The sequence below is a fragment of the Athene cunicularia genome (genome assembly GCF_003259725.1).
Source record: "Athene cunicularia isolate RWA chromosome 1 unlocalized genomic scaffold, athCun1 chr1_part2, whole genome shotgun sequence".
NCBI lineage: Eukaryota > Metazoa > Chordata > Aves > Strigiformes > Strigidae > Athene > Athene cunicularia.
Window position 1 is genome coordinate 1,044,412 of NW_020799092.1, and position 18,882 is coordinate 1,063,293.

Below are 18,882 nucleotides of genomic sequence, written 5' to 3' on the forward strand. Positions count from 1 at the left end.
GGAGGAGGGCAGGAAGCAGCAGCAGAAGAGCCTCTTTGTTAGAAGATTTGATGGTAGGCACCGGGGTTTCCCCCAGAGCTGCAGACCTACCTTTGAAGCCTGCTGCCACCTGTGAGGCCTGGACCACACCCCCTACGCAAGCCAGCTCACACACGCATGAAGTGTGGGAGAGAGGAGGACATTTGTTTACCCAAGCTCAAGGTCTCCTCAGCGATCAATAACCTGATGCCATGTCTCTTCAACTCGGCCTTTGTCCTGCACCGTCCTGCTGTGATGGGTCAGTGCACTCCGTACAGTGGCTTTTTTATTTTCTGAAATTGAGGTTTTGGAGGCTTGCAGGGAGAGAAGATCTGCAGGCTGAGCAGGAAAAGCCTGGAAGAAGTCAGGGTAGGAGCACCTCCAGCTGTGCAGAGAAGAACAACCCAGGAGACCACTGCAGATAGGTTACATTGTCCTCCTCAGGGTACAGGGAGTTGCTGAGCAACTGCTGTATTTCTTAGCTACCCTCCTTGGTCCCATTGGAAGGAGAGGCAAAACGCAGTGTGTGCTCCCCAGCACAGGGATGAAGCAGGGAAGATGGCAGTAGACAGCAGCTCCGGTTGCTACAGTGGTCACGCAGATGAAAACAAAGCAGTGTCCCTTAGTCCTGACCTGCAAGACTCCTTCTGGTCTTCTTGCACTTCTCACAGGCCAGTCTCCCGACACTTGGCTCCATGCACTCTGTTGCACTGCCACTCACTCCTCCCTGAAGCATTTGGTTTTCTTCTAGCCCCAGATACTCCTCAACCACCTTGCTTGCACCACCTCCTGCTTACAGCCCTGCAGCTCTGTATGTGCCCCTTTGTTTTTCACAAAAAGCAATCATGCTCCAGCCAGAGCAAAGTAAATAGTTATTCTGTCAATAAATGGGTGGAGGCAATGGGGACATGGACAACTCTTGACCTGGGGCTGAGCTTCAGCCAGTGGCATTGATAGGGCTGAGCTCATTGGCGCCAGAACTCATTTGGGCTCATTTTGGCAGCTGGGCAGGTAGAGCTGTTTTCACTCTGCCACCATTAGTCTGGGATTGCATGAAGTCCAAAAACCATTGTTGTAGTTGCCTCATGGTGGATTCTAGTAGATAAATGTTAAATGCATATGAAAAACTGCAGTGTTTGTCTGGGAATGTGTCGGTTTGGTTATACTGACTAACCCATTGCTGTACATATAGCAAACTGAGGCATGGAATGACAATAAGAAATGCTTTCAGAACAGCCTGAGAGATTTAAGAGACCAACTTTCACTTTTAAAAATTACTTTGAGACAACATTTCCCCAGATAACTGAGGCCTATCTGCATCTTTAGGCATATATATATATTTGTATATGGCTTTTCCAAGCTTTCACTATGAGGGTTTGCCACAGTGGGTCAGAATCCAGATGAGGGTATTTCCCAATGCCAGAGACATTACCTTTTTTATATCCAACTTTCCTGGAAAGAAACATCCTCCTTCTCTGGTGTTTTCAGCAGAATAAAAAATACAGAATCTCAATCTGATCTATCTAAGCAAGCATACCACATCTATCACCACATGCTTTTGAATCAACCAGGGACCCAAAACCTTGATCATATCTACTTCAGAGGAATTCCTTTACTGCAAGTACCCTTTACTTTCCGCTTCTCCACAGTAAAAAAAAAGGAAGAGTTGTGGGAGGGGGCTGTGAGTGATGTTGCCTATTTACAAACAAGGTATCTTGGAAAGAGGGAGATGAGAGATGTGACATCTATCTTTGCTGTCTCTGGGCTTTAGATAAAGAGAGGACTCATGTCTGTGGCAGTTGGTGCAATATTTTCCACACAGCGCTGGTGTTCAGCTTTGGTTTGCCCTTGGTACTGATGGACACTGTTGTAGCATCTTTCTGTGGTTTTGTGAACCACACACTGTGTGTTCACATTGGCTTGAGAGGGGACTGCTCCCCACATGACATTTCCAAAGAGCTCTTGCCAACCCAGCAGAGAAAGGGCATTGTATCACTGAGAGTGTTATGTTTCTGGTATTCACAACCTGGGTTAGTCACATATGAGACCACATGATCTTGTCTTCCTGGAAGAAAGGTCCAGTTATCATCAGATCTGATGCTGAGCACTTCCTGCCCCAGTGTGTCACACATTCACACCCAGCGTGGCTGTGAATGCAGTGCTAACAGCTTGCCAGGTTGAAAGCTGTCAGCATTTTCACAAGTGGGGGAAAAATAACTGAGCCAGCAGGATAATCCTCAGGGGCTTGCAGCAGAGTCCCCTCCGACTCTGTTTTCTGTTCTAGGTGGCCGAATCTCTTGGGGAAGAGAGTAGGAAGAAGGGCTAAAGGTATATTGGTCAGAGCAAAGCTTTGCCTAGTCCCCTATCTAGAAAGACTTAATAATCATTTCCCCCACCCCAAATGACAGAAAAACACTGTAGATTCCGTAATATTCCTTTTATTTACAAGGAGACAATGTTTTTCTTTTGTACTCATCTTAGCAGCAAGAATAATTGGAAAGCTTATGAAGATCTACACTGGGACAGGATAACCACCAGTAGAGCTAGGATCCTTAGCCCATGTAAGATAGTAAATTACTCATCATGGGATTCAGTGTCTCTTTCTGAAATCCATCTGAGAAGATTGTCAAAGTACAGCAAAAAGCTGGGCAAGACTTGTGTTTCCTTATCTGGGAAGCTGTGGGGTCTTTTTCACCTGCTGTCTCCTGGAGACAAAGGAGCAGTCCATGTCTAGTTGCAGGTGATGAAGAAGCTGATGATAAGAGAGGTATAGCTCCCCCAGCCTTCTGAGCTGCAGGCAGGCTAAACTCCTTTGAGCAGATCTTTTGAGGTGAAATCCAAGTCCGTGGGTGACCCTGTAGCTGGGAATCATGATATTCAGGCTGTATAATGCAAGGTCAGGTAATAGTGTGGGACCGAAAGACAAAGAGGAAGCTTGACGCTTGTGCAGACAGAGGTAGGGAAGAATCAGTTCTGGGTGATACTCACAGGGGTGACAGAAGTACCAACAAGATCAATATTCCCAATCTTTTTGACATAGCAACTCTTAGATATAACAAATCTTTACCACAGGGCTGGTATTTTCCCACTGCTGCATAGTCCAGAAATATGGTGAGAAAGTGGACAGTACAGATGTTGAATGCAGGAATGGATGCAACCAGAACAGCTTGTCTTCCTTTGCCTTGCCACTTTTTCTTCTGTGTTGCATTTTCTCAACCCAGATCAGCAAATGCAGAGGAAAAAGAAAAAAAACGTAGTCTTTGCTATCCCCATTCTTTGTGAGTGGATTGAGGTTTTCTTTTCAGCAAAGGTGCTGATTTGTGGGTTAGTTTTCTGGGTTCATTCACCACATCTTTGTCACTACTTAGGCAATGGTTTCTCTTGAGCAATGGAAGGAATGGGCAGCACCGTTGTGATGTTTTCCACTAATACAGGATGTGGGATGAACTATTCTGCAATCATCTTATCATAGTCAAATAATTGTATTCTGCCAGCAGGGCAGAGAGGCTTTCGATTTCATGAAAAATATTGCAGCAAGAATGGGAAATTGTGTGTGTTCTTCTTACTGCCATCATCACACCTGAGGGAAAGAAGGGTGGGGGAGGGGATTTCCCCAGTATTTTTAACTCAATAATGGGGATTTCTTTTTACATTGCACTGCTTAGACAGCTGACACAGTTGTGGCTCTGAGCTGACCTTAGAGACTCAAGTCTAAAGCTGGACTGAGTAGCTCAGAATGTAATCTCTGATTAAAAACAGAAGTGGGGACACCACAGAAAAAAATTACACCCTTGCTCACTCAGGAGGAGATGTCTTCATCCCTTTCATCATCAGCCCCAGCACTGACTTGCAGTGCTACTATCCCTCGTACAAAATCTCATATCCACTTCTTCAGACATTTCTCCCTCCCATTAGAGGTTTTTAGGCTGGGATGAGGCAAACGGACCATGTGCCTTGTCAGCCTCAAATCTGAGTGCTATTTTACACCGAGATAGAGAGCATGGAAGTGTTGGCACAGCCTCCTACTGGGAGCTGGTAAAGAAAAAACAAGCTGTTGAGGTTTGGAATGGCACTTGAGCAGTGTGGGAAGGGGTTTCTATGCCATTGGATCCAGTAATAGCAGAGAAACAGGTATGAAGGTGAGTCCTTGTCAGCTTGTATGCCTAAGGATCAGTCATATACATCTCCATTAGCTGTGTAGCCATGAACAGCTTTTATGTGCTTTTATCATTCTCCATGTGTTGCTTTACTACTCACTAGTACAGATGTCCATGCAAAATGTTCTTTCATTTCCAGCAGTTTATTTCACTAACACCTTACCTTGGGAACTAGTGTTACCTAGGTAGCCATCCATGAATTTACACCTGGTTTTGCAGACCTCTAGAGTAACTGTTCTCCAGCCTCATTAAAGAACAGTCCCAATGGGTTTGATGCCAAAGTCACATTCATGTCCTAAATAGAAAAACTAACCTTCCCTACAGAAAAGGCCTTCTCCATCTGTGGGTTTCCTCCAGGCAGATCTTAAACAGAACAATGGTTGTACTGGCTTTGGAGGTCCCTCAGGGAAAGGTAGGCACCAGTGTTTGGGAACTGGCTGGAGAAGGCTATTCTGCATGGATCCTCATCTTGGCTTTGTCTTAGAGGTGGAGGCTGAGAGAAAGAAGAGGGAGTATGTGCTGCTGGTGTACAGGGTTCAGTCAGAGGGCTTGCCCTCCCACTCCCCTCCATTATATTGATAGTATTGCTGTCATGCAGGTCTAATGGGACAGGAAAGTCAGTGTCCAGCTGGCACTTTACAACCTCAGCAGGTTGTAAAGCTTCTTTATCCATCACCTTCTCATCCTGTTTCAGAACCGGTGTTGGTGAGGTGCCTTCACTTGACTGGACAGGCCTAGAAATAGCCATGGCCTGCTGGGCTTCACCTTCTCTCTCTTCCACAAAGGAGCTGTTTTGGACACCCCGGGTCACCTTGACACAGTGAATGAAGTTGTGGGAAAACACAGGCATGTTCTCTGCCAGTGAGCAGAGGTCTGGGGAGGGGAGAGCATGGTAAGACTCCCCATTCTCACTACCACTGCCCTCCTGAGTGAAAGGCTCATAGGTGAAGTAGATCTGGCAGGGCTCAATCTCAAAGGAGTTGGAAAGGTGGAAGAAGAAGTAGCCTTGGTTTGTGAAGCAGCTGGATAGAGAGTGCCCACTGGTTTCCAAGGGAGGATCAGGAGTCAGGGTTCCCTTGGAAAGTAGAAGCTGGGATTCCTGGTCATTCTTCTGCATCACCTCAAGCGTGGAGATCTCCGGGGTTGTGCTGTTCACACAGTAGGAAGATGTGGAGAATGGAGAGGAGAGCCATTTCTGATGGGGAAGAAACACAGGAGAGAGACTGTTACACCCAAAGTATAACACTCAGTGAGGAACCAAAGGTTTCTTCTCCTGAGAATCACAACAATCAAGCGACGTTTTCTCTGTTCAAGCAAGAGTTGCCGGAGGTGGTGGGGAGGGAAATTCACATTCATGATGTCTTATCTGCAGGATTTTCAGAGAGAATACATCTTTCTGTGACTTTGAAATCAAGATCAGATCTTGCAAGCCTCTGTTTTGAGATTTCACAGAAATCACAGAATAGTCTAGGTTGGAAAAGACCTTGAAGATCATCCACTCCAACCATTTACCTAACATTGAGAGTTCCCAACTACACCGTATCCCTCAGCACTATGTCAGCCTATGACAGCCCGACTCTTAAACACCTCCAGGGATGGGGACTCCACCACCACCCTGGGCAGCCCATTCTAACACCCATCAACCCATTCTGTAAAGAAATGCTTTCTAATATCCAGTCTAAACCTTCCCTGGCACAACTTGAGGCCATTCCCTCTTGTCTTATCACTTGTTACTTGGTTAAAGAGTCTCATCCCCAGCTCTCTGCAACCTCCTTTCAGGTAGCTGTAGAGGATGATAAGATCTCCCCTCAGCCTCCTCTTCTCCAGACTAAACACCCCCAGTTCCCTCGGCCGCTCTTTGTACGACCTGTGCTCCAGACCCTGCACCAGCTCCGTTGCCCTTCTCTGGACACGCTCGAGTCATTCAATGTCCTTTTTGTAGTGAGGGGCCCAAAACTGAACACAGGAATCAAGGAGCAGCCTCACCAGTGCCGAGTACAGGGGTAAGATCCCTTCCCTGTCCCTGCTGGTCACGCTATTGCTGACACAAGTCAGGATGCCATTGGCCTTCTTGGCCACCTGGGCACACTGCCGGCTCCTGTTCAGCCGGCTGTCAATCAGCACCCCCAGGTCACTCTCTGACTGACAGCTCTCCAGCCACTCCTCCCCAAGCCTGTAGCGCTGCTGGGGGTTGTTGTGGCCCAAGTGCAGTCCCCGGCATTTGGCCTTATTGAAACTCTGCAGTTGGCCTCAGCCCATGGCTCCAGCCTGTCCAGGTCTCTCTGCAGAGCCTCCCTACCCTCGAGGGGATCAACACTCCCACCCAACCTGGTGTCATCTGCAAACTGACTGAGGGTGCCCTCGATCCCCTCGTCTAGATCATCAGTAAAGATGTTAAACAGGAGTGGGCCCAAAACTGAGCCCTGGGGGACACCACTCGTGACCAGCCGCCAACTGGATTTAACTCCATTCACCACAACTCTCTGGGCCCGGCCATTCAGACAGTTTTTTACCCAGCAAAGCGTGTGCCCATCCAAGCCATGAGCAGCCAGTTTCGCCAGGAGAATGCTGTGGGAAACGGTGTCAAAGGCCTTACCAAAGTCAAGGTAAACCACATCCACAGCCTTTCCCTCATCCAATAAGCAGGTCACCCTGTCGTAGAAGGAGATCAGGTTTGTCAGGCAGGACCTGCCTTTCATAAATCCATGCTGACTGGGCCTGAGCATCTGGTTGTCCATTATATCAGTTTTAATTTATTTAATTTTTAATTATATTTTTAATGACTTTTTCTAGAGGGGAGGATGGAGGATGAAAGTGAAAGGAAGAAACAAAAATTACAAGACCATGAGATGAAGTGAAGCTGGAAACATGAAAAGCAGTACTGAGATGCATCTCATGCAATCTGTTCCTAGGTGCTGAACCAGTTTCTCATACACCTACATGGCCCTATGTAGATTTCTTGTTTAAAGTGCTCTTCCAGGTGCCTTGTGCCTAGATTTCCACACTCACCATGAGTGACATCCTGCAGTGAATCATTATCCTTAAAAATAAACTGTGTTTAGTAACATGCAATTTCATTGCCTTTATGGCCAGTAAAGCCAAATTTTCTAGCTCTTTCTGCACTGAAAAAGTGTCTTTGGTGCCTGCTGCATACACTTGTCCCACTACTCTGCACTCTTCTCATGTAGTTTAAGCTTTCTAAGGCTTTTTGCACTTAGGCTTTTTAAAGCTTTGCTGTCCTCTGGACCCTCTGCAGTTTGTTTCTGTCATTCTTAAAGTGAGATGCTCCATGAAATCACCTCCCACATCTTGCATCTGACACTTCCTTTAATACTGCACAGAATGATGATTGTCTCTTTGCAGCTGTCCATACTCATGGAGAGATTAGGGGAAGGCAGAAAGTGGGGGTGGAGAAAGAAGGGAAAGAGACAACAAGAATGCAGAAAACAGCTAAGTGCCATCCACCACGATGGCAATTCACATTAGGAGCAGAGGAAAGGCTCATAGCCAGGAGGAGGGGATCACAGTAGGAAATCTGGGGAAGAGCTGAGCAGCCTAGGACAGGCAGGGAGGGACCAAAGTGGTGTGGGAGGGGATCTGAGAGGCCAAGCTCTCTCCTGCAGGTTCCTTGCTTTCTCTCAGGCACCCCGTTAGGGAAGCAGGGTGCTGAGGTTTATGTGGCTTACCGTTTATTGGTTCTGTAATTAGAGATGTCTCTACTGAGTGTCAGGTTTTAGGTCAGAAAATAAAAGTCGAGTGGAGAACCCAGCAGACACATGTATCGTGTGCACATGTAGGTCTGACAACTGGCTATCTGTCCTGGGCATGTGCAGATGGACCCTCCTTTCCCTCATTCCTCCCTCATAACCACATGGCTCTGTTCCCAGACCCATACCTGAATGTCACCTCCATGAACCGAAACGAGTGGGGGAAAGAATTTCTCAGGGTCTGGGATGTTAATCTTCAGGATCTTCTTAAACCTTGAGAAAAGAAAATGAGAAGAAGCAATGAAGCCGGACCTGATCCTGATCAATCTGGCACTGTGGTAGGGGTAGGAGAGAGCATTGCAGCTCATGGGTACTGCCCTGGCATGGGAGAGAGGTAAAATAAGAACAAGCCTGAGGGTTCTCCTTGCTCTTGAGTGGCCTGAAACACAGTAGCTGAGGGATGAGGGGTATAGAGATGAGGCAGTTAAACCTGGCATTGGAAAATACACTGCCTTTTCCCTGTGGAAGCACAACCAAAAGTTCACTGGTTTCCTCCCTGCCTTGGCTGGTCACCTTAACCTCTCCACTTGCTCCCTTAAGACCCTGTCCTGATGAAAAGCTGGGCAGATCTCCCCTGTTTCCAAGCTCCATCTGCTGCTAGCAGCCCCCTCTTTGCTTTGCTGCCACCACAGTGACTCAGAGGACCACATGGCCTGAGCGGGACCATCACTAGCAAAGCTGTGCCACAACTCTCTGCCCTGTTAGCAGTTTACTGCATGGTATAGCTAGAACACACTGGCCGTGCAGATCATGTGAGTATGACTTGCATTAGTCCAGAGGCCTCTATTTTACTGGAACCAGTGTGTTGTCATCCTGAGGCAGACTGAAGTGATCTAATCTACTCCTCAGTCCCTCAGAGAGGTTGGCTGATTCTATCAGCTCTTTGCTGAAGCTTTGCTGTGGGATGCTCTGAAGAAAGACCATCCTGGCCCCTGGAGGCAATCAGTGTACTCTCTGAAGCATCAGAATTTGCTAGTTCTTGAATATAAACCACCTTACATCACTGTAGATGCTATTTTTATTCATGCATGTCTAATCCTTCCTTGGATCTTACCTCAGCATTATCCTCCATCCAGTTCTCCCAGGTTAATTGTACTCTGTGGAGAAAGGAGGCCATTTTATGTCTCTCTGTGCCATATAGCTAGCACTTCCTCACCTTCATGTTATGACTAAAGGTAAAACACAGTGATCAGTGACTTTCTTTATATCCATCTTCCTTCAACATACTTTTCCTTCTTTCCTTACAGAGAAGCCATCCAGCTTCTGCTGCCTCAACCCTGGGAATATTTCTTCCTGCTCCCTGACATGAACATCAGCACCCTGCTTCTTTGCCTCTGTCCTGAGATGAGAAAAACCTATGGCCATTTCTAACCTCATCATGCTGTCAGGTCAGTCTACATATTATTTCATGGGGTAACCTTGTGAGACACTTTATCCTGAATAAAATCACTGTCTAGGTAGAAAAGCTGGCAAAGAGACCATTAAAGCATCATGTAGAGGTTTACCAGCACATAATGAGACACCAGGACTGCACAGATCAAAGAAAGGAAGAATTGTATTCCTCACTCAGGAGTTTTATCTGAAGACCAAATGTCACTATGTCCTGCCTGAGCTCTTGCTGGAGTGTTTAAATGAGAAGGTAGCAGTGCCTAGGCTTGCTTGGTTCTCTCTACTGAGGGACTGCTAAATTCAGTAGCCTGCTTTTTAAGAGACAGTTTTGACGCATCCCTGCAAGGGAGCACCCATCTAATCCCTAGGCAACAGAAACGCTGAGGTGTCTGCTTTTAATTCAGCCAGGTCATGGTATCAGGTCACAGGAGCGCCACACAATGCAGCGATGGTGAAACCACATCATCTTGGGTGGTGATATATTTCCCCAAACAAATGTCAGCCTCAAAATGTTGGGCTATGAACCATATTTTTAAATAACTCTCTATCCTGAGTAACACCAAGTAAAAATAATCCAGATTTTGAGAAGACACACAACATACAGGAGAGGAACAGAGAGGAAATCTTGATTCTCATTTACCATTTCAGGGTCCATAAGTTAATAAGGAAGGCAGTCCCAATGATCACGAAGATGCAACTGCCCACTATAAGATCTGGCATGACTGGCTGGGATGTTTCTGCAAAATGAGAGAGAATGGGGGAGTTGCTGTGGAAATTTAGCCAGGATTCTGGAGGTAGGACCTGCAACCTTTCTATGGCTGTTCAAGGAGCTAAAAGTGGGCCTTTATTATAATTTTACATGGTATTATAAAATTATAGCATACAGGGCCTTTATATCATTTTATATAATAATGTAATATTATACATTATATAGAATTATACAGGTCAGATAAATGAGTTCTACTGTGTTGTGTAGGATGTCTTTGAGCTGATACAGCTTTCAGAGTCTATTTGGCATTGCTTAATAGATAATTTATGCTGAACAGCTTGAAGTCCCTGTTCATATCCCATCAGCACCACAGCTGGGGGTTGCCACAGATGAGGTGCCACAGTCTACTGGTTGAAGTGTCCATCAACCTGTCTGTCTCATTGCAAAGGAAAGCTTAAAATCAGCCTAAGTGGGATTGGAGATTTGAAACAGCATTATGAGATAGTGAGGGAGACAGAGTCATAGGGTTCATAGGTCTTTGAGAAGGCAAGAGGAACAAGGGTGGAGATGGTTAGGTGTCAAGGAACTGGCTTCTTTCTTTGGAGAGGTGTGGGAAAACTCTAGGAGGCTGTGGAAGGTTACAGTTTTCCACCATATTTTAGTACTTGGATTGTAGAATTAGGAGAAAGAAACTGAGTTCCCACAGTTCCAGCACTGCCAGCACTTCTCAGGCTTGTCTGGCATCATCTAAAACTTTTCTTAATCTGCCTCATTCACACACATCTCCCAGTGCACCTTTGCTTGGTCTTGCTATTATATTAGTGCCTGTTTCCTCTGCCTGCCCCCTCATCTCCCTCCATCCCTAGTGTCCCTTGGTCTGGGCCTGCAGAGGATCTCTGGAGTAATTGTGAGATAGTAGTGAAAAATAAAAGAAGTAGGAGACATTTTCAGGACATTCTTTCTTTGCCTGTCCTTGAGATGTTACTCAGATCACTTGGTCTCCTCTGCCTCTGGTATCTGGTTATTGCTGGGTCTTGGTTGCTATGACAACTGGTTTCGGCTGTAACCTATTCACTGATATCACACACTGTCAAAATTTGATCGCCACAGCAACACAGTGCCCTTTCTAAACATAGCTCCTCTGTTTATACCAGCACCAGGCACAACAGGGAGGGGCTAAGCAGGGGCAGAGTGGGGGCGACATGCAAAGGAATAACCTCTATCTGCTTATTTTTCAGAAAAGAAATGACAGAGGCCACAGCCAATGACTCACCAAAGAGACTTGCTCAGGGCACTGTCTTTCAAGGCTGGAGGTCTCCTCCATGCTGTGGTTCACGGCAACAACTGATGCAATTCTCAGCAGACCTTTATGGAAGGGACTTAACATGGTCTGTCTCTTTCATTCTCTGTGAGATTTTGCTTTCTAGTCTCAGGTGTCCTTTGGTTTAGAAGCTGAGCACTCTGTTTCACTGCATTTCACTGGTCAATGAACTGGGCTATTTTAGAAAACTGGCTTTATGTTCCTATGTTACATTAGCACCTGGGAAAATGTCAGTCTTGGCCCCTGCTTCTGAAGGTCAGACATCTGGCCTTACAACTCTGAGGAAGCAATCCCTGATTTACATCTTGTGGATTTTGCCTGTCTTCTGGAAGTCAGAGGGGCTGTGGTGGGGTCAGGGTAGTCTTTTCCCTTAAGCCCTGTTGAGGCAGCCTGACCTAACAGATCAGGACTGACAGATTGTTTCCAACCTTTCTATTGTTCTTTGGTCAACACTATCCTCCCTACACATTTTCCTCCAGCTTCTCAGCCTGCTTTGGTGCTCCTACCTTGTTTTTCCTGAGTCCCCATTTCCCCCTCCAAGTTAGACTGCCTGACTCTGATCCTTACGGTCAGCATGTGTCCTCCACAGTATTGTCTCGCTCCAGTCACTCCACACGCCTTTGTAGGTACTTAAGGCACTTGGCCTTGCACGGACAGCCGCCTCATATTTCAAGTCAGGTGAGAGGCTCTCAAATACCACCCACATCTGGTCCTGCATGATGGTGAAGTTCCTGGCATCCTGGGAGTAGGGAAAAATTAGAGCATCATCAACATCCTGGTTTACAGCCTCACGTGCCCATCTCTTCCACAGCCCTCAGAGAGAACCTGTCGCAGCTCCCTAAACCCTGTGCACTGCTTGGTCACCCTGGAGGAAAATTCTTCTTTGCTTTGCTATTTTATCCCTTTCAGCTCTGTTCTGGAACTGTCTGGATTTCTTTGTGACAACACTGAGTAAAATAGGATTCCCATCTGCCTCCATGTCATCATCAAACACTGGCAACAGGTGACAAGGATAAAAGTGTGTGTGTGTGTGTGTGTGTGTGTGTGTGTGTGTGTGATCTGCTCTCCAGCTTCAACAAAACTAGTTTTGTCCTGAGGGGAGGTCCAGGAGCAAGTCCTAGGTGTTGTAAAGACCAGGATTCATATGGTGACAGGTCCTAGTACCCACCTCTGTACTCACCTTCCAGGACTGACTCATTGTTCTGTACCGCACTTGGTATTCCCGCTCCCCATCCAAATAGTGAGAGGAAATATTCAGGCTCCATGTTAAGTTGTAGGTGTTTTTAGTTTTGCTAACCAGCTGAAGATTTCCTGGAGGCCTCAGCTTTACTGGAAAGAGAGAAGGAGCAGGGCACTCTCTATCCATAACAGAATTTCACCGCAAAGCTCACTGCAGCAGGGTTGGTGTCTTGGCTGTGCTCACGGACTCCAGCCAGCCACAGCTGCATGAGACTGTTAGTGAGTTCCCCCTCTCTCCTTCTCCTTCTTCCCCACTGTCACTGATGGCAAAAGGTCTGTTATCTTTGGACTGTGTTAGTTAGAGCCAGCTCCTCCTGTGAGTCTGTGAGAGTGGCCCCTGCAGTCAATGCAATCATTTCCCCACCATGACCATGCCTACTATCTTGTAGGGATGATCCATAAGGCAATTGTATGGACAGAGATCTACAGCTGCAGAGGATGGAGTTACATAGACTGTCTGGGCTGATCCTTCCCAATCCCTGACTCCAGCCATGCCTTCTTATGCCTCACCTTGCAGCAGCTCGATTGGACTCCTTTGTCTCCTTGAGCCAGCTAAACTCATACATCTGGCAAAAATAATTACACAAGCAGATCTTTTTCTCCTGGATTAGTGAGTTGAATCCTTTCAGCAAAGACTGATGGATGCAAAGACTGGCTTAAAGTAGGGTGGAAGCACATATCTGGTAGGAGGGGCAGAGGAAGAGCAAGACTTTCCCTCCTTCTTGCAGCATGAATTTTTCAGGAGGTCAGCTGAGTTGTCATTGCCTGTTTGAAGCCAGAACTCCTAGTGCAAAGCACTGTCATTTAACAGTGTCCTGGATCCAGGACAGGACAGGAAGTGGCTGGCATGACACTGCATGTTAGAGGTTGACATAGCACTTATGGATATGGTGTAGCTGGGAACTGTCAGTGTGAGGTTAATGGTTGGACCGGATGATCTTCAAGGTCTTTTCCAACCTTGATGATTCTGAGATTCTGAGATTCTGAGACAAGCCATTCACCATCCTGCCCAGACCACTGAACTTATCATTGTTTCATTTTTGTGCTTCTAAATAATACGAAAGAATGGGGGGTTTTGTTGTTATTCAAAAGAAGAAGGCTATTTCAGGAAACCTGAGGAAGGCAAAACAATTACTTAGGCACAAGTGGCAGGAGTCAGTGTGGTTCATCTGTGCTAGTTGTAACAGGGGACAATGAAAAGACAAGTCTAAAATCAGCTATAGTTTTGCATAGGGGTGGATGGGGAAGATAAATTAGCTATGGGGAAGCTTCAGATTCTGCAAGACAGTTGAATACTCACTATTTGCAAGTGGACTGAAATCTTCTATTCGCACAGGTATAGACCTATTCTCCCCAATCTGGCAACGGACAGACATGGTAAGACGATCTGCAGTGGTGAAGCATTGAGTCTGCAAGGAAAGTTTACCATTAGTGACACTGAAACCTCATCAATAAGCCTATGTGTAACAGGTTTAGGAATACTTGAAAATAAATATGGACAATATTTGTGGCTGAAAAGCATAAGCCTCACTGGTGAGTGAGGAACCAAAGATTTAAACCTCATGTGACCAGATTTTTTTGTTCATTGGTGAGAAGGGCACAAAATATTGTGATATGCTAGTTTGGTAGGATTGCAGTATGTACTGACTAAACAGGAAAAAAATTACTTTCTATGAGTGACTTTTATTGAGAAAAATATTTTTACTAAAACATTTTGTGTTCATTGGTAAGATTGAGATGACATCAATATTAAATTTTGCTCTTGAAATGCAATGATACTAAAGGGTCACAGAAGTCATGTAGTATTAAATAAGCAATAGGGAAATTATCTTGATTAGAAAGAAAATATTTTGGAGCTGTTTACCAACCCTGAAATTTGTCTTTGCACATGATGCGCCAATGTAAGAAAACTTGTCTGTTGTTAGGACTGGTTGTGACTTTATCAATAAGGGGAATTAGCTCATATTTGGGTGGGTTTTTTTCTGAAAACACAAGGACTACAGTAACTCTGGATATGACTGAAGGAAGTATGTAATGAGTCTAAGAAAGACTGATTTAAATAAAAAATAATAGCTAGAGGATTTGCATCACCATTAGCTCCAGAGATGTGTTGCTGTTACATCTTGCATTTTGACACATCTAACCAGACTTCACAATAGTTAATGATCTGGAAAATGGTACTGACCTCTTCAAGGAAAATAAGGTCAAGAGGTGACCTCAGAGCTGGGGGTGATATCTATTCCTCCTCAGAGGAGGGGATTAGGGCCAAATCCAGGTAACTGAGACATGGAACACTGCATGTGATCTGTCTGTCCTGCACCTCTTTTGCATGTGTCAGAACAGCATGGCCCAGCTCACAATAAAGCCAGTCCCCCCTGCAGGGGAACCAACAGGCGTGATGCATATCAACAACACACAACATCAAGCCCAACTCCAGAATTGTAGTCATGGATTAGGTTTAGGCTTTCCATACTGCTCCTGGGGGTCACACTATTTATACCCTCAAAATCCACATACAAATCCTTTCCACCTTGCCATTAGCCAGGACATCCCAGATGAATTACTTACATTACTGTTTTTGCTGAAGGTCTTGATGCATCTCCTCAGTCCTGTCATGTGTTCTGCCTTGGGTAATTCACAGTGCTCAGGTAAAGGAACTAACCTGGGTTTTAAGCAGAACTCCAGTGAGCTGGGGAGGCTCTTTTGCATTAAACTTTATGTAACACTAAAGGTCTTTCAAAGCATTTTGCATCCTACCATATTTGCTCAACAGGCTACAACAAGGATGTAATCGCACTTTCTCTCTCCACTGCATCATTCAGACAAATTTTGTTATTTCAAGCCAAAGATAACAGTAGGTTTCCAGTTTCCAAGTCTTCACAAACCCCTCTTGCTACTTTCTCTGCTTTCTGTCAATATCAGAGGGCATGCAGAGCTCAAACACATCTGCTGCCCACAACTGCACTAACGTGGCCCTGGAACACAGGTTCCTACTTCATCTCCTCTATGGTTTACAGGCCTCCTTCAAGTAGGAGACCTGAGCCCTGTAGGATCTCAGGTACTGAGTGAGACGTATCTTCTGAACCAGGTCACATCCCAGTCAACCAGGACTGTATGTCACACTTGGCAGCACTACACCGTGACCTCTATTCTGCTCTGATAAGTGTGGCTGGACAGCCTAAGCTGAGCTATGGCAAGGGGGCAACAGGGTAGGAGAGCATCCATGTGCTTTCAGCTGAGAGGGTAGACTGAGCTGCCTGCTCCAGGTCAGATCAAGTCTGATGGTAAGGAGAGGTGGTGTCCTAGAGAGCCCTACTCAAGCAATGACACAGTTCCAAATCCAGCCCAAATTCCAGCCCTAGTCTCTGATTTGCACCTATGGAGCAACATAAATGTTTTGGCTTTCTAGGTCCATGCACCACATCCCACAATATATTTGCCCATCTCACCTCGTTAGAGGTGTCTCTATGACAGTCACAAGCAACCCACCCACTGCAAGAATCACACTGAGCCACTCCTTATGACACGCACCCAGGGAAGCCCTTGGGGGAGGCTCCAGTTGTCATGCTTGGAGACCACAGAGACTCATCCAGCCCCCAGTGCAGTACTGGCCACACACCCACCCCTCTGTGGGAGAGGAAAACATCATAAATTGAGAGAGATGAAAGGGCTAGGGGAGATAAGTGGAGCAATATTTTCCTTCATTTATTGTTACTCAGGGTGCAACATCCCAGCTCATCCTGGCAATGGTCAAATGGCCTTTGCATAACCTTAATTCTGCTCTCCTCCACCCCCATCTCTATACATTGTCCTTCCACTGAAATACCTTTCAGTCCAGAGGACGGCTTCAAAGGAAGAGGGATGTTTTTGAAAATGAAGCACAGACAGAGCTATGGAGCTGGAAAATGGGCTGTGCTAGACAGTTTGGTACTACCAAACACTGAGCAATAGCCTGCATCTCAGCCCACATGGGGTTAGTGACAGAGTTCAAAACAAAGCCCCTCAGCTCTGTGATTCCACTACAGCTGGCCTGGGGAGGGGGAGCCTACATTTTTGTTAAGCAGTAAACTTTCCAGGACAATTTTCATTCAAAGCATCTCTCTAGTCACTCACCTGTCACAAAAAGCTAACTTTGATAAAATCTCCAGCTGGCATGGTGCTTCAACCAAGTCCCTGCCTGGGTTCCAGTCACAGAAGAGAGCTGCCCGCGAGTCGTACCAACAAGTTAGGCTGGAGGTGCCTGCCATCAAAGAAGAGATGGACAACAATGTGGCTGAATTAGCAATGATGTTTGGCATTAACCATCACCCTGGACAATTCTGCCCCATCCCAAGTTACAGCCTGACTCCTCTGCTGGATAACTCTCTCCAAGTAAGAAAGGCAGAGCCACTCACTTTTCTATGTCCTTGGAGGCTGATGTACTCATAAGAGACCTGTAACTATTGCAACCTCCTCTGACTGTATGTTACAACATGAGCATTGCAGAGCAACACACTGTGGCAGACCCCCCACTCCAGCTGACCACCCTCCCTGCTCGCCCAGCTGGCATGGGTGAAGCACATCACTTCTTACCTTGTGCTGAATCTGATGGCCACAAGAGAAACGTGAGGCTGAACAGCCAGAGGGGACACAGAAGCAGCAAAGAGGGCTTCATCTGTACTGGTGACACACTGAAAGAGAGAGGATGCCCCCCCCAGCATAGCTCAGCAATTCAAATTAGGAAGATGTCATCTCACAGGAGGTATACACTGTCTTAGGGCAAGGCTCAAAGCCAGTGCCGTTCTTCCAGGTTCAGAAACTCATACCCCTTCTACTCCAGAGTCTGTGCTTTTCCCTCAGCACCTCACTGTTTTCCTGCCTTGGGTCCTTTGCTCAGCACTGAAACTGTTCACAGTGCAGCACAGATAGGCTGTTTGCAGGAGTAATGCCTTCTGGAAATGTGTGTGAGAGTGCACAACAGTCCGCATGTGTTGTTTCAGGCTGCTTGCTGACTCAGGTAGAGAGTGCTGCCTTGGTTGCACACAGCTTGTGCTTTGAAGAGCTTCTTTTTTTTGTAAGCTCTAGGGCTGAAATAACTAAGTGCTTACTGAGTAAGAGGGGTCTGTAGCTGCAACTGACAAAAGCTAGTTGCAGAGCTCATTGCTTAGGAGGCAGATTTTGAATGCCTTGTTTGGGACAGGGTGGGAAATCAGGGAGAAGTTGTTTACCAGGTTCTGGAAAATCAAGGCTTTACCATATCATAAAATATTACATAGTCATGCACAAACCATGCACTATCCTTGCCAAGTAGACCCTGCACTGCCTTGGAAGGAGTTGTGCTTTTTTGGTGTAGTGGAAAATTTGGGCTTTGTAATTAGGAAACTCTGCAGCACCCCTCATCCACCCATGGCACCCAGGGAGACTTCTTGTCTTACAAAGCCTGTACAGTCATGCTCCATATTAGACAGACTGGGTTTACAGGCTGCTCATCCAAGCCTCCTCCTCTCCTCATCTATCTGGACATCTGTGCCTTGAGGTCTGCCTCTGCCCACAGGAGAAGCAACCACCCTTACCTCTCAGCAAGCCTGCAGCTCAGGCAGAGCTGAGTAAAACAAGACAAGAGTCCTGCTAGACCCTGCTAGGACTGCCTGGGGAAAGAGGAGAGGGTTTATAAAGGACTGACATGAGGCATAATACCGATTCCCATTGTGATAAAAGATTAGGTTCAGATGAAGAAAAACATGACGACAATGCATTAACAGACAAATGGAAGAGAAAGAGAGAAAAAGAAAACAGGCGGAGTTGTTGTGAGATGTGGGTTATGATTTGAGAGGACTGTGGAGAGACAGAGAGATAAATATGCGCTCAGACCGCCCCAACGGCAAGATTCAGTTTGTCAGACTGAAACTCCTTCCAAGACACTTTTCAGATCAGCCACCCCCGTGTGGGAGAGAGCTGGCATTGCCCCCTTTACCTTCCAGCTCCAGGCAACCAGTGGTGCAGATGAAGGGAGTCTCCAAGGACCAGGGACCAGGTCGTAGGGTTGGATGGAAGCAGGTGCTGGACTGAAGCAGGTGCTGAACGACAAACAGTAAGGGGAATGGGGAGAGGGGAAGGGAGAGGGATGGAGGAGGATATATCCTAGCTCAGTGCATGTCCAGGTGTCAGTCAGTGCTGCTGGCATGAGAGAAGAGGTGTCTCTGCACTTCTGCTGCAGAGCTGTTCCTCTTGAACGTGCGTGGTCTCTCTCTGTCTTCTCCCTCTCACCTTTGCACAGGAAGCTGCTGCTTGCTTGCCTTGTCA

The 18,882-nt window shown here is 46.4% G+C and overlaps 1 protein-coding gene across 1 annotated transcript; it reads right to left on the minus strand.

Moving 5' to 3' along the window:
• Positions 1-2,451: 2,451 nt before the first annotated feature.
• IL2RB (interleukin 2 receptor subunit beta) lies at positions 2,452-17,275 on the minus strand. The gene is made up of 9 exons (XM_026841143.1): positions 17,173-17,275; positions 16,714-16,840; positions 15,169-15,262; positions 13,901-14,009; positions 12,542-12,690; positions 11,929-12,100; positions 9,972-10,068; positions 8,071-8,155; positions 2,452-5,370 (listed from the first exon to the last, which is right to left on the minus strand). The coding sequence occupies exons 1-9, from the start codon at positions 17,252-17,254 to the stop codon at positions 4,540-4,542; spliced, it is 1,746 nt and encodes a 581-aa protein (XP_026696944.1). The 5' UTR covers positions 17,255-17,275; the 3' UTR covers positions 2,452-4,539.
• Positions 17,276-18,882: the final 1,607 nt, after the last annotated feature.

Excerpts from the sequence above, each read along its gene's own strand:
- IL2RB (XM_026841143.1), bottom strand. The coding sequence starts at position 17,254 with ATGAAGCCCTCTTTGCTGCTTCTGTGTCCCCTCTGGCTGTTCAGCCTC. Across the intron at positions 8,156-9,971 it reads AACTTATGGACCCTGAAATG|GTTTAAGAAGATCCTGAAGA; the intron begins GTAAATGAGAAT and ends TCTTTTCTCAAG. Across the intron at positions 5,371-8,070 it reads TTCATGGAGGTGACATTCAG|AAATGGCTCTCCTCTCCATT; the intron begins GTATGGGTCTGG and ends CTTCCCCATCAG.